This window comes from Larimichthys crocea, chromosome XII (assembly GCF_000972845.2).
Source record: "Larimichthys crocea isolate SSNF chromosome XII, L_crocea_2.0, whole genome shotgun sequence".
Lineage (NCBI taxonomy): Eukaryota > Metazoa > Chordata > Actinopteri > Sciaenidae > Larimichthys > Larimichthys crocea.
In genome coordinates this window covers 29,302,335-29,316,523 of record NC_040022.1, presented here as the reverse complement: position 1 = coordinate 29,316,523, position 14,189 = coordinate 29,302,335, and the positions used below count along the sequence as shown (strand labels likewise).

The 14,189-nt window shown below is 44.2% G+C and overlaps 1 protein-coding gene across 1 annotated transcript in view; it reads right to left on the bottom strand.

Annotated features, from left to right (window-relative positions):
* Positions 1–273: 273 nt before the first annotated feature.
* The window catches only part of mybpc2a (myosin binding protein Ca), a 48,161-nt gene continuing 34,245 nt past the window's right edge, over positions 274–14,189 (bottom strand). Inside the window, exons 10-27 of the mRNA XM_027285919.1 lie at positions 13,742–13,847; positions 12,769–12,938; positions 11,557–11,722; positions 11,042–11,148; positions 10,914–10,943; positions 10,572–10,711; positions 10,164–10,323; positions 8,911–9,015; positions 8,609–8,797; positions 8,334–8,468; positions 8,087–8,254; positions 7,803–7,891; positions 6,605–6,800; positions 5,453–5,592; positions 4,291–4,450; positions 3,015–3,151; positions 995–1,181; positions 274–704 (exon numbers count right to left, since the gene is read on the bottom strand). Coding sequence (XP_027141720.1) covers positions 670–704; positions 995–1,181; positions 3,015–3,151; positions 4,291–4,450; positions 5,453–5,592; positions 6,605–6,800; positions 7,803–7,891; positions 8,087–8,254; positions 8,334–8,468; positions 8,609–8,797; positions 8,911–9,015; positions 10,164–10,323; positions 10,572–10,711; positions 10,914–10,943; positions 11,042–11,148; positions 11,557–11,722; positions 12,769–12,938; positions 13,742–13,847 — 2,420 coding nt within the window. The 3' untranslated portion in view covers positions 274–669. The remainder of the gene's footprint in view (positions 705–994; positions 1,182–3,014; positions 3,152–4,290; positions 4,451–5,452; positions 5,593–6,604; positions 6,801–7,802; positions 7,892–8,086; positions 8,255–8,333; positions 8,469–8,608; positions 8,798–8,910; positions 9,016–10,163; positions 10,324–10,571; positions 10,712–10,913; positions 10,944–11,041; positions 11,149–11,556; positions 11,723–12,768; positions 12,939–13,741; positions 13,848–14,189) is intronic.

Sequence of the window (14,189 nt, the reverse complement as noted above, 5' to 3'; positions counted from 1 at the left end):
CGATGTGTGAGAACACCTTTTCTCTCTCCTGGTGGCTCCATAATGTCGGCCATGCCTGGCTGCATAGTGATCCCTCCATTCAACCGTCACGGGCCCCGACGGGGGCCCCCGTGCTCACGCATCGTACACACACCGCGAGAAAGCAGAGGTGTGTGCACCGGGGTCTGTCACACTGCAGAGGTTTTTTTTTTTCCGGCGCTTACAGCTGCATTACAATCATAAATTCATTCCCAACCTATAAAAACGTCCTGCACACACAGAAAGAAAAACACACAACACAGGGAGGCGTAATGGATGAAAGGCTGTTTTATAAGTGTGTTCAGTGACAGGTCCACTCCACAGATAAGAAGGATCCATCTGTGTGTGGTCACAGCAGGGGTGGGTGGGTGGGTGGGGGCTACTACACTGTGGCTTCTCTCAGTCAAGATGTGACAAGGTGGCAGCTTGCTGTAAGAATTTATGGTACATTACTGATGTGGCATTCGTCATAGCGGCGGTGAAAAGCAAGCGTCTAGGAGAAAGAAGGAAGGGAGGGGAGGGGGGTATTGGGATTGGCTTTAGAGCCTCACCAGTGATCTATTCTAATCATATTTATTCATGACCATCCCGTTATACATAATCCATTACTATTCCTGTTCAACTGTGTCCTCTGCTGTTTCGTGCTGTCGCTCATTTCTTCGCCTCCTCTCCTTTCTCTTGTACAGCTGCGGAGAAAAAGAGAAAATCAGCATACGAGAGGCCGGGAGATCATCCCGTTTAAAAAGCAAACTACAGCACTCCGAGTCAGAAACTTTAACTGACAAACACAAATAGGGTGATTTATTTTTAGAGCGAGCGGTTACTGGCGTTTCGCAACAATAGATCAGTCAAGATGGAGATTTGTCATGCTGAGCTTTATTGAAGACTCTCAGAGAGAGAGAGAGAGTCAGGCCATGCTCACGCTCACTACTTTGAAAGTGCGGGATTATGGGACGCGAAGTTCAGGCGGCGTTACCTCGAACCTCCAGCTTGCACTCCACCTCGTCTTCCCCGAGATCGTTGATGGCCTTGCAGGAGTATCTGCCTCCGTCAAACAGGCTTGGCTTGCGGATATTCAGAGTCAACACGCCCTGTTTGTTCTGTATCAGATACTTGGGGTTTTCACCGATGATCATGTTGTTCTTCATCCAAATGATCCTTGGCTAAGGAACAGTGTGTTGAAGGAGACGGAGGAGGAGGAGGAGGCGAATTTGGCGGGATGGAGAGGAGGAGGGAGCGTATAAACACAGCGAGGGGTGTTGGGAGGGAAGCAGAGCAAAGAGGGGAGGGAAGGAAGAAGGAAGAGGTGAAATTAGGTCAACATTTCGGTTTGACAAATCTTTGCCGATTCAGAGGGATAAAAAAAAAAAAGGGGTGTTCAAAGTCTGCTCCACCTCTTGTTCTAGCTTCAAACATAAAAATATACTCCTCCTGCAAACACATCAAAATCCTCTCTGACTGTTTGACACTTAAAATGTATGAAATCTGAGGCGTACCCTTGCAGCAAATCTATCAGGAGCAATGTAATGTGTAGTTTGCTTATTTGCAAGATGCAGTAGGACGCTACCGACATACCGCAGGTTTCTGTACTAATCACTATGGCAGGAATTATCTCCAATCAAAGGCTTAACCAATGATTCATGAGTACGGACCACACCATTAACTGAGACGTGAATAAATGTAGTGACTGGTGGATGGCGGCCCCGGTGTAAGGAAGGCTCTAGGTTTTCTTCTGTGCTCAGCAGGACAACTGACCACTGCACAGGTCTTGAACGTCGGAGCTCGGGGTGGCTGGCAGACCGTGATCTTGGCCGGTGGTTGTTTGATAAGGACGGAGTGAGAGTGAGAATAATGTGGAGAGATTCTGGACCATGCAACTGGACTCAGTCTCCCAAGAGAGTCGGACGGGGAGGCACCTTGGGGATTTTAGATTGCACGCGATATGCCGAGAGACGTATGTGTGAATTTAGTTTGAAACAAAACCTGGAAGTAGATCGCTGATCTGGTTGAAGGTCTTATTTAGCAAAAAAAAAAAACAAGGTACTCTTAGAAAATGTCACTCAGGTATGGCGAGATGGAGAATCTGTTGGATGTAGAGGTAAACTCAGTGCTGCAGGGGATCAAAGAATCCAGCAGCATCATTGATTCTGGTATGTAGATGAGGAAAGTGTCTTGAGGATAGAGCGTTCATGCAGCAGCTTGACATCCAAGAAAGGGAGCCAGCATTTACAGTCAGCTGCAGATATGTGTGTTTAACACAAAGAATGAATTGACAACCACGTAAGAGGGCGCAGGAATTATTGCGCTCAATTTCTCGGGCCTTAGTTAAGAATATTGATGGTTGTTGGAACGAGAATTGACATTTGATCGTTATTTCTCTCATGGTGGTTGCACAATAATGACAAAGGAGTATAGTGCTATAGTGGCGATACTGCGAGAAATCAGCAGCTTGATCATTAGAGAACTATTTTGTGCATTAAACCGACCTGGAAGTTGATGAGCGGGATAGAAAGCAATGGTACTAGGATCAGATGCAAGTTGTTGGAGGATACAGGGGTATTGATCTCAGCTCTTTTGTATTTGGGAACTAACAGGGAGTAAATGGTAATCTGAGTGTGCCTTCTACCCAAGTGTGCCTTCTGAGATTATATTAGCTAAACAGCCATGGATTTGGTTCCCTGGTGGTTTCCCATGTCCCATGTGGATGGCTGGCAAAGTCGACAGCCTGGATGATCTTTGGTGACGATGTGGAGGATTGGTGGAGTGGATCTTCTGGAGCTGGGTATAAAAAGCTGGGCTTGCAGATAACACTTCAGCTTGGAGACCATTAGCTAGAAGGTGAGTTAAAGTCTTGAAAGATTTGGAGCTCGAGTTTGTTGCAGAAAAGATGCTGAGATGCAGATTTGGACATTGTGAGGTTTTGTGTCTGATGGTAAGCGGAGTGTTTTAAGGTGTGGTCAACATATATATATATATATATATATATATAAAAATACCTTGGGGAAGCCGCGGACAGCACAGCTGATGGCAGCAGCGTAACCTGCAACAACACTTCTGTCCACCAGCCGCGCTGTGAACTTGGGGGAACTGCTGACATCCATCTCTTTGTAGGGTGGAGGTTTATAGGTCAAATCTGGACAAGTGGAGTAGAGTTACATGTCTCAATTTATTATCACACTTTGAGGTTTGAGTCAGTATCTTGTGATAAATGATCCAGTTATCTCAGGATAACAAATGAAATTAACTGATTATCACGAGAAAACACATGAATGCATGACCAACATTTTTATCTTTAGAGGCATGTGAGGTTGTAATAATACAGAATTTGATCCCCAACCATTTTACCCAATGATGGGCTAAGATCAAATATCACATTTGGTAGTAAATATGTATTTATTTTAACTTGCAGTATATTTATCTGCTAAATTTGGGTATCCACTGAGAGTGATGGAAATCTGTGAGTAGTATTTTTTAAGAAAACAATCAATGATTCGTCTTTTTGTCTCCTGAAAATGATGCGTGTTATATCTCAGCTCGTTTGTGTCGTTTTTTAAAAATCGAATCTGTTTGAGGATTGTGTGAAAGATGAAACGTAGTAACCAACTGTTATCTCTTTCAGCCACTCTGGGATTGTTCCACCTGTAATATTCACACCAAAACCTGTCAAAGCGGGAAATTGTTTCAGTTTGGAGATTATACCGTTTGAATTATCGAGACTAGAGACCGACTTTTTGTTTCACCGTGATGTCAGGTGGGTACTATGATCGACACAATCCTCACAGTTTTACGGGCCAGACCTGCTGCTTGGAACACAAAGGAGATTGGCTGGTTTGCTGCCAGATTTTCTAGTAGAGTAAGTAAATGCAACAACACAACAACAACAGTGGCAGCATTTGGCTGGTGGCAGGTGTTAATTTCCCAGCCTGGTTGCTTTCATAATGCACGGCCAGTATTAAACGTTATTTAACACTCTGTCAAAGAATATTTCTGTTTAGCATAATCAGTGTGAATTAATTTTCCTGTAAATTATGTTCAAGTAATTAATCACAGCCAACGATTAAGCACAAGTAGTTGTTACTGTATCCTATGTTTAAAAATCACATTACAGTTTTAGTCGTATTTGCATGTATAATGTCGAGAATTCCCACTGCCTTCCACTTTTCTGTATTACATACACAAAGCTCACTTTATGTCTTCCAGCCTCAGCGTGCGTCCGATTTGTTCCTTGGCATCAAAAGCAATACTATCGTCGCTCTGCAGGGATTTCATTACCTGTTTTGGTAATGACGGCCGTGTTCTTGCTGACGCCGGGCTCGTCGCTGAGGCCGCAGATGTTTTCGCTGAACACTCGGAAGGAATACTCGTTCCCCATGACCAGGTCAGACACAGTGCAGCTGGGCCTGCGGTTGTGCTCATAGACCGTGAACCACTCCTGATGCCGAGAGAGACAGAAAAAGAGGGAGGATAGAAAGAGAGGAAGAAGAGAAGCAGAGGTTCAAAGAGGCTTATAGCCGAGGTTGAGATCTCTATAAGCTGAAGAATCTCCTCTCCCCAGCATCCATGTTCTTCTAGTCCAACTTCCTGTCGATTCATACACCATAATGACCATGACGGTATAGCGAGGCTTTGCGGTTACGTGACAAATCTCCCAGCTGCCATGCTTGGAGCCATCATGAACGCTTATATGGATGCTGGAGAAGAGCAATGTGGTCCGACGTGCCAATCTTGTCTTCCCTGCATATTTGTAACAATCAGGTGCAAAACCAATACTTTAGCTCAACGGCTTTAAAGGTCCATCCTGTAAATGAATACCCCTCATCTCGCCCATGCCGTTTCAAGCATGAAGGAGAAACTACAGCGACAGTGAAATGCAAAAACATCTGTGTGACCTTGTGCATCAGTAACTTATGATTGTTCTCTTGCAAATGCAAAATGGAGAAACAAGTTGTGCGGTGCAGAGCCAAAGATTAGGCTGCTTACATAAATCTAAACTGGAACCAACCTACAGCAACAATGTGAATTCTACACAGAGTTAAGAATGAGGCAGCCTTGCATAGCCAGGACTATCTCCACACAGCACTGAAGAAAGGTCTGGCTCAATCACGATCATCTCAGGGAGGCCCTCTTTGCAAAATTGCATTGCAGGTGAAACATTTGCATGTGGAGAGGCGACCCCGAGCATTAAAATGGTGAAATCCTGCAAAAGAAAAGGTAGCAGCCGTTTGTATTGTCAGCAAACAGATCAGAGTTGGTAACGTGCCATTTTCAGCGTGTAGGTTGCCAGCTAGTTGTTAGCTTCTACTTGATATATTAGTTAGTTGCGTTGACAAGACCACATAAACTTTACAAGCAGGTCTTGACCTGAAATTCATTGACTGGCACAATCTGCTGTTCACAGCCATCACTCTAATATGGCTGCCACGTTTCTTCGTACCTTAGTTTTCATGTCAGCCTTCAGTATGGTGTAGCCGATAATCTCACAGTTGCCGTCATCTTTGGGCGGCTTCCACTCCAGCGCGGCGTTGAAACCCCAGACTTCTGTAACATGCACTGCGATGGGAGGGCCGGGCTTTTCTGTCAGAGATAGACAGGCTCGTTAGACAATTATGAGCAGGGATGCATAGAGCTTGGAGAGGAAAGGGGGAAAAGAGTGATAACTAACTCTCTTCCCCGCATGGGTAGGAAAGCTTTGAGAGAGGTAGATTGATAAACAGATCTGGAGCGGGGAAGGTCCCACGGAGAAAAAAGAAATCAACACTTGCAGCGGTGGAGATTTGGCAAGATTGACAGATTAGTAGAGTAAAAGACAAAGGTTCAAGGGAAGGCGGTGATAGCTGCATACATTACAGGAAAAACTGTGCTGGCATAGAACTGACAAACTGAGAAATAGTATGCTTTGCTTGCCTGGATTGCAGAGCAGAAGAATGCAGTGTGTTTTTCATCGATCTTTCCGTGTGGCCCGCGCTACACACAGCACACTACAGAAATACTGTACAACACAGTAATGCATTTGTCATTAATCTCGCCCTGCGTGCTCTCCTCTGTGGAGTACAGTACAAACAGTGAGCAGCGCTGCTGTTTTCCACCCGTTAATCCTTCCTGTACTGTCTCCTGGTGACACATCAGCTGAGAGAGTATAGGGGAGGTCTGATCAGAGGAGCTGTAGCCTCTCATTAGCTCCAACCTCCAAGTGACAGAGCAGCCCCCTCAAAATCCAAACCTAATCCCGCTCTACGCGCATAATAATCCCAGCAGAGCCCCGACAAATAATCCACCTACAGCACCCTGACCCGCGGAGACGAGCCGTAAGATGAGGAATGAGCTGGCGACCACGGTGGCAACGCAGGGGCCAGGATTATCAGCACTTTGATGATTCCCTACTTTGAGTCACAGATCCCTGAGAGTATGAAATTAGGAATTATCATCAAATTTGTGCAAAAAAAAAAAACTCTTGACATGTCACAGATTTGGGCTCAAGTCATCATCCTCCATCCAAACAGGTTATTAGCAGCGTACTCGTTGAGGTATGGACCGTGCACGATGTTCTAATCTTAATGAGAGAACATGGAGCCATGACGGGACTGACCTACGATCTGGATGTCTATGTCAGCGCTGTCCGACATGTTCTCGATCTGAACGGACAGCGTGTACTTCCCGGAGTGGGTTCTCTCTGCGGAGCGGATGAAGAGGATGGTGTCCCGGTCGCTGGTGCGAGTTCCCACCGTTTTGTCATCCAGGGGCACGCCATCTTTGAACCAGGTCACGACGGGGCGAGGCTTACCCTGCAGTCATGCATGAGAAGGAATCAAGATAAAGTACCGAAAAGAAAAAAGGGGAAATAGCAGAATAACTTGCAATGAGATGCAAAAACCTGCACTTCTCTGAACCTGTGTGCCTCTTTTAGTCATCTGCGACGCAAGATTTGCTTCATATTTGGGCCGTGAAATATTTTAGGGCATCCTATTCTGGTTGAACACGTCTCCGCTTTAGTTGCACCACATATTCTATCAGTGTGAAAACAGCCGCTGGTACAGACTCTGTCCGGCTCTTGGATAAGATGACAGAGATGTGGGTGCTCTTTTTTCCCAGGAGAACATCATGTAGCCACGTCCTCTGTCTCAGAACAGGCTTTTCATCTGCTCCTTCAAAAGCAAGCCGAGCCATGGCTCACTTTTTTCTTGTCTATTTTTATTTATAACAATGCCTTCCTCTTTGCTACTTGTGGTTAGCTTCTTTTGACCGATGCCATAATTTGCAAGTTGCTGTCAAATGCTATAATGCTCCCCGAGCTCTTTCAGCTCTTACTCTCGCTCTCTCTCTTACTAGGAAAGTTTACAGATCTGATTTGCATTTCAGAAGAAGGAAAAAATGTCTTATCACATTGCAGCCATAGGAACTATTTGGATACGTTACTTTGGCAATCATAGGTTAAAACAGGCTAACCACTGTTCAGATGGGATCTTTCTTGATTCTTTCTTGTCTTTTTGGTCCAGTTGCTTCGAATAAAACACTTCAGGGTTCACTCGAAACCCCCTGCAATGACCCATTTTATGTGGATCGTGAAGTGGCTTTTTAGGCTTCTATCCAAGCTCTGCTGCCTTTTTTTCTCCACTCTTCAAATAAACCAAACTTAAGACTTCGACTACTTTTCGAAAGGCTTCACACTCTGAAATAGACACTTAGTACAAGGTCAATTTGGAGGTAACCTAGTAATCTTTAAGGACATGTGCATACACCTTCAACTGAAGCGAAAAAAGCCAGAGCTCAGCCAGACTTGGACTTACCTGGAAGGGGATGACCAAGTTCACCTTCTCGCCCACGAGCGAGATGTGTTTGGTTCTCAGGTGGCGAGGCAGGCGGATCTTTGGGTGCTCTGTGTGGGGGAGAAAATGTAAATACACATATATATGAAACATTATATGTCTGTGTGTGCGTAGCAGCAAAGACCCAGTGGTAAGATTGACCAATGACCATCGTGCACACAAGTATTGGTGCCAACGCTTGGTTTCCCGACAGCAGCAGCATGATCTGTTTAATATATGTCTGTATGAAAAAACGTGTCTCTGACCCATGATCTCTCTGACAGTGACGGCCTGGGTGAGAGTAGCGGGAGGGCTGCGCCCGGCGATGTTGACGGCCGACACCCTGAACAGCATCTTCTCTCCAACTGGGAGACCCTTCACCCTGTACTGGTTCTTTCCCACTGGCTCCTCATTGGCCTGGACCCACTGGTCACCTGAGGAGAGAGTCGGAGCAACCAAGGCACAGATCAGAAAACACGTCGGCAAATGGATTTGCTAAATATTTTTACTTACTTCCTTCTTTGCAGTACTCGATGATGTAACCGTCGATGCCGCCTGCTCCGATTTTCTCCGGGGGACGCCACTTGAGTGCACAGGTAGTGTCTGTCACATCATCCACGGTGAGACGAGTGGGCTCGCTGGTGGGGGCTGAGAGAGACAGAAGCTAATTAATACGTTAATACCCAGTGTAAATGGGATGGGAGGTAGGTTAAGCTGCCTCAAAATGAGCATTGTGTGAAAAGCCTCTGTTAATTAACCATTCTGCTAATGATATAATGGCAACGCACCAATGGGCATGAAGGGCTTTGAGTTTGAGCTGGGCTGAGAGATTCCAATGCCGTTGACTGCAAACACTCTCATCTCATAAAGTACGCCTTCAATCATCTTCTTAGCCTCGTACGTGGTGGACTCGTAAACATCGAAGTTGAGCTTGGTCCACCTTGATGAGCCAACCTTCTTCCTCTCCATCAAGTAACCTGGAGGAAGTGAGAAAAACATTGCACGTGATAAACAGAGTGTTTTATTCGGCCGTGTTCTCCGGGGACGGAGACATCAGATGTTGTCATGATGATGTGTGTTTCAAGGGTACCTTTAACAGGAACGCCGCCATCGTATGCAGGAGGGTCCCATGTGACCCAGGCAGACTCCTCGCCAACTGATGTACACTTGACATTCTCAGGAGAGTTGGGCACATCTGGAGGGGCAGGTTACAGTTGGAAATGGAAAGAGAGGAAAGATGAAGCAGAGAGAAATGAGAGAAGGCACGAGTACAGTAAGTATTCAAATAGTATTTAGAGCTTATATTCGTAGCTATGCTTTGATTTTTTATTTGTCTTTCGTAACATTGTATTTAAGATGTCAGCTACAATGTTCCAGCCATCGGTTACTCTTCATTTCACCGTGGGTTTTGATTGTTTTGGCTCTGAGCTTCATCACAGCGAACATACCTCACCACTGACAGCATAGTGAGTTATAGTTTTAACTTGCAGCAGAGTCTTGAAACTTGCTTGAAATCCATTAAGAACATCCTGTCCTACCTTTATAAACTTCAGTCTCACTTTTACCTGCATTGATGCACCACGATACAGCACAGGTTGTTGTGGTATGGAAGCCCAAAGCGGCCACACATTCATACTTTTTATTTCCTCCGTTTTCTTGTGATGAGTGACTTTTTTTTTTCTTGAGTCATTATCTCGAAATAACAAATATTGTTATAAATAATCAGTTAGATTTTGAGATAACGAAACTTTGTTTTCTCGAGACAAAACTAACACAAGTGCTAAAGTGCAGTTTCCATCACGCGTGCCACGGTGAGCTCTGATTGATTCACTCCTGCTCCTCTGACGCTGCTACACTAAATAATGTTTCCTGCAATGATACAAGACTCTCCGTTCATTTTCTCCAGATCCCATATTCATTCTGTTGTTATCTAAAGAAAGCAAAGTTTCATTATCCTCAACATCTTGAGAAAATGATCCCACTATCTCGGATAGCAATATTTGTTATTATTAATTTAAAAAAAACAACAAATCAAATTAACTCGTTATCACGAGAAAACTGAGGAAATAAAATCTATGAATGCGTGGCCCGCTTAGAGCTTCCATATTGTGGTGCATTAATGCAGATAAAAATGAGGAAAAGAAAAGCAGGTCAAGCTTGAAAGTTTTTGTTTTTTTGTTAATTGAGATGAAAATAAATGAAAAACAATGAAAAATATATATTACACATGTCCTATATATACAAAAATACATATTTAGTAGTATATTTTACTAATTTTGACTTTGAGAACATGCTTCTTAAAGTCAGGAAGGAAAAGTAGAAACATGACATATGAAAACTGACCCACGACCCTGATGAAGACGTCAGCCTTGTCCTCCCCGGCAGGGTTGGTGACGGTGATGGAGTAGAGGCCCTCGTCCGATTTCTCCGCCCCCTCGATTACAAGGCTGTTCAGGGTCTTCCTCGACTCCACCCGGACCCTTCCCTCGGTGGCAGCCACCACCTACCACACAGGGCAGAACAAAGGAGGAGAGTGTTTAGGAGAACGGTGTCGCACGATGATGGAGCAGCTGCCGCAGTGACAGGTGATTCAACCTTCCCACTCCGGTTCATATTTCACATTCCCTTTTTGTGCCGTTCGGTGACTAACGGCTGGATACTCTGACTGACGCACAAAGGTAGAAAGTGTGTGACGTGTGTTTGGAGTGTGTACGAGGTGAACATTGAGAATCCTTCTCTATTCTCCCTCACTTGGTCTTCTTTCATCCAGCACACTGTGGGAGCCGGCTCTCCTGTGATCTCCACGTCAAGGCGAAGTTTGTTTCCAGCCACCACCGTGATCATGTTCTTGTTGCCGGTGCCGCTGCAGTCCAGGTGTATTTTGGGAGGATCTTTCAGCAAGAGCGTTAGAGGAGAAGATGGGAAGAGAGAGGTCACTCAGGTGAGAAGCATAACGTGATGGAGGAAGACACCAACGTGGTTATTTTTGCTTTGAAGCATCTGGAAGATGACGTTCTGCGCTTTTAGTCTGCACGTTAAATTTGATCATTTTCAAGTACAAATGAGTATGATGAAAGAAAAGAAAAGACTTACCTTGTCTGGGAACATAGTCGATCTTGATTTCTGAGGGTTTAAAAACATAACTCAGTCATTCAAATGTTCACACGGTTATCTAATATTCACAAAAACCATCAAACGCTTCATATGTTTGGTCTCCTCACCCAGGAAGTTCAGCTTTGCAGATAGAGTTAGTGCGTAGCCGTCAGGGACAAAGGTATAATCCCCAGCGTCCGAAGGCTTCACGTCATCAATCGTAAGCTTGTGGGTCCTGGGGACATGTTACTAAATGTTACCAAGGAGACAACACTCGTTGTGACCCCGCAATTATGCAAAAGACAGTTGCCCTAGCAACATACTCCATGAGGCAATATCGCAGAGTGAGAAACATACTAAATGGCTTTCACCTTGTGTGACCGCTGCTGCCTTGGCGTATCTCTTACCATAGGTGGCTCTGATGGAGGGATTACTGAGAGAAACCCCAGACCCCTCGGGGTGTGTATGATGTGCGAGGGTGTCTGCGAGTGTGTGTTTAGAGGTTAGAGCTTTACAGATTGCAGCCTAGCCCGAAAAATGGGTCAAACAACTAAGAAAAAACCTTTGGTAATAGTTTGCCAAGCCATGTGGCAGACAGTGCTTACTCTGTAAGCTATATGTGTGTGTGTGTGTGATGTTATACCTTCCGACGTGCGTCATTTTGATGCGATCGCTGGGCTGGACTTCGACGCCGTCCTTGAACCATTTCCCTGTCACTTTTTCATCAGACACTTCACACTTGAACACGGCCTGTTCGGCAGACTTCACAGTCAGGTCGGCTATGCTCTGCAGAACCTCCAGCTCCTTCTCTGAAGCAAAGACACCGACGTAGATCAGCGCATGTCGTACAGCAAGTGTTTGTTCACGACAGAAAATCCAACCTATTCTGTAACTGTGGGTTAGAACGTCAGCGTAAACTCAGCAAAGCTAGAGGAGCTAGAAGAAAAGCTGAGTGCTACGCAGTTAATAAATAAATAAAAACTTAATTTGTTGATTTATTGATTGTTTAATTTTCACAAAAAGGAAAGGAATATATTACATTTCTGCCATATTCTGTAAATGGAGCACTCTAAATCAGACAAATTGGACTTCTTAATATGAATTTAAAAAGATAACTGCCTCATACTGGTGGTCAAAGAAAGGCCTCGTCATTTCAGACTAAGTTATGTTTTTGTGACTCCTGTGGAGGTCAGCCATAACACACCAATAATGACGTGTTCCTCCATCATCTTGTCTGTGTTGCAGTGCCATGTGATCACCTGGTGCACTGTATCTAAGGCCGTGAGTGTCCACCAAGGACGACGGACAGACATTTTCTCACACTCTAATCAATTTACGGGACTCGTCTGGCTCACGAGTAACCACCGCGACTGAGACATCCCGATCTCTGATAGGGTAAGGCGGGAGCATCGGTTTTGGTGGTGTAAAAAGAAAATCAGCATGACGAGCGGCGTGATGAACTACTGATACAAGGGATTAATGAAGTAATATTAATTATGACACGAGTAATGACTAATTTGTTGCTTTTCATGCTTGTCAGAATGTGAAAACATCAACATGTGCTGATGTGTAAGTTTCCTGTAAAGTTCCTGATTGAACAGGCGTGTCTGAAATACTCGTTAGTGAACTTGGAACGCCAGCTGATCACCCGTGTTCTCATCTCTCTTTGGTGGGTGTGTGTTTTCTAAAAAGTAAGTTTGGTTTGCTGTTCATTTGTTGTTGCATTTGCAGATTTTCAACGTTAAAACACGTTTTTTTTTGGCCACCATGGTTTTAGCTCTAATGACCAAAAACACCACGAGCATGCAGCTTTCAAAGTTCTCACTTGTCAGGTTTTGACTTTAACGGAGCATACCTTCAACCTCCAGCTCTGCCTTCGACTCTCCGCCGTTGGTGAAGGCGTAATACATTCCAATATCCTCTTTAGTAGCTTCATTGATGATCAAAATGTGCCTCTTCCCGTCCTTCTTAAACCTGTACTTTGAACCTGCCGTCTCCCTGTTTATCTCAACTCCATCTTTCATCCTGAGAAGACACACACACACACACACACACATGCTTCAATGACATTAAACACACAAAGAAAGGAGGAAGAGCTGACTGACATGTCTGCAATGTTCTACATGGCTGTAGCCTTCAGGGATCATGAGGCTTTGGCACATTTTTAAAAATGTTTCTGATGTGTACTTTTGGGTTTTTACAGCGCTGTAGAACTAGTTCTGAGAATATTACCAATACAAAGTTGAGAGAAATTCAAAAGTAATTAATTTTCCATGTGAAAAAAAAAAACCCCAATATGTTTCCAATCATATTGACATGATTTGATTTGTGTTAAGATTTGTGCTGCTCAGTGAAAACAGCTTTTTCAGCATGTAAACTAAAGTATATTCCAAAATTCAGAAAGTCTCTCTCAGAAAAGAAATATTTGCCACATTGCAAAACTTAAGCAAATTAACTGCCTTGTCTTATTTGCATACTGGCTTTTGTTTCTGATTCCTTTAATCTATTTTTTTTTTTCATATGTAAAAGTTTTGAACAACTAGAAACTAGATCCGACGTCCTTGCTGACTTGCTCAGCTGCTCCTCGATGAGAAGAATACGTCAACATCACTGCAATAAACTGCTGGGTGGGAGTAAACATCAGACAATGTCATTATAGAGTTTTAATATTTGACATTTACTGTATGAATGATGAAAACGATGAGTAATCTGCTGCCTTAGTTCATTCCCTGTCACACTTTCTGTCTTTGTCTCATGGGACGATGTTTTCATGATAAATGATGCATATCCGAATACCGGACTGATCCGATCGGCACCGGCTGGCTCACCATTTGACGTGGGCCCCTTCCTCGGACACTTCCACCTCAAAGTCCACCCTCTCGCCCACCACGGTGTGAACGTCATCCAGCAGCTTGGTGATGGTGATCGGAGGCTCTGCAGAGTGATACTGAGTCATTAACTATTGTGCTACATGAATCACTCGCTGTACTGTACGCTGCATCCAAATCACCAGAGTATAATGCTGATCGGGAACAGAGGTGGAGGATGAAAGAAGATAGATGCTGGATAAACAGAGCTGTAGGCCAGTAAGGGTTTTTTTTCTGTGCAGCACATGGCAAAACAACAAATGTGGCACATGCAGAGGTTTGATTTGGACTTTTTCACATCAAAATCAATCAGAGCTTAAATAATCAGAACATTAATTTGGATATTTTATTATAAAACTACCTTAATTTAATTTATTTTCACCGTATTATCCAGATTTAGCAGCTACCG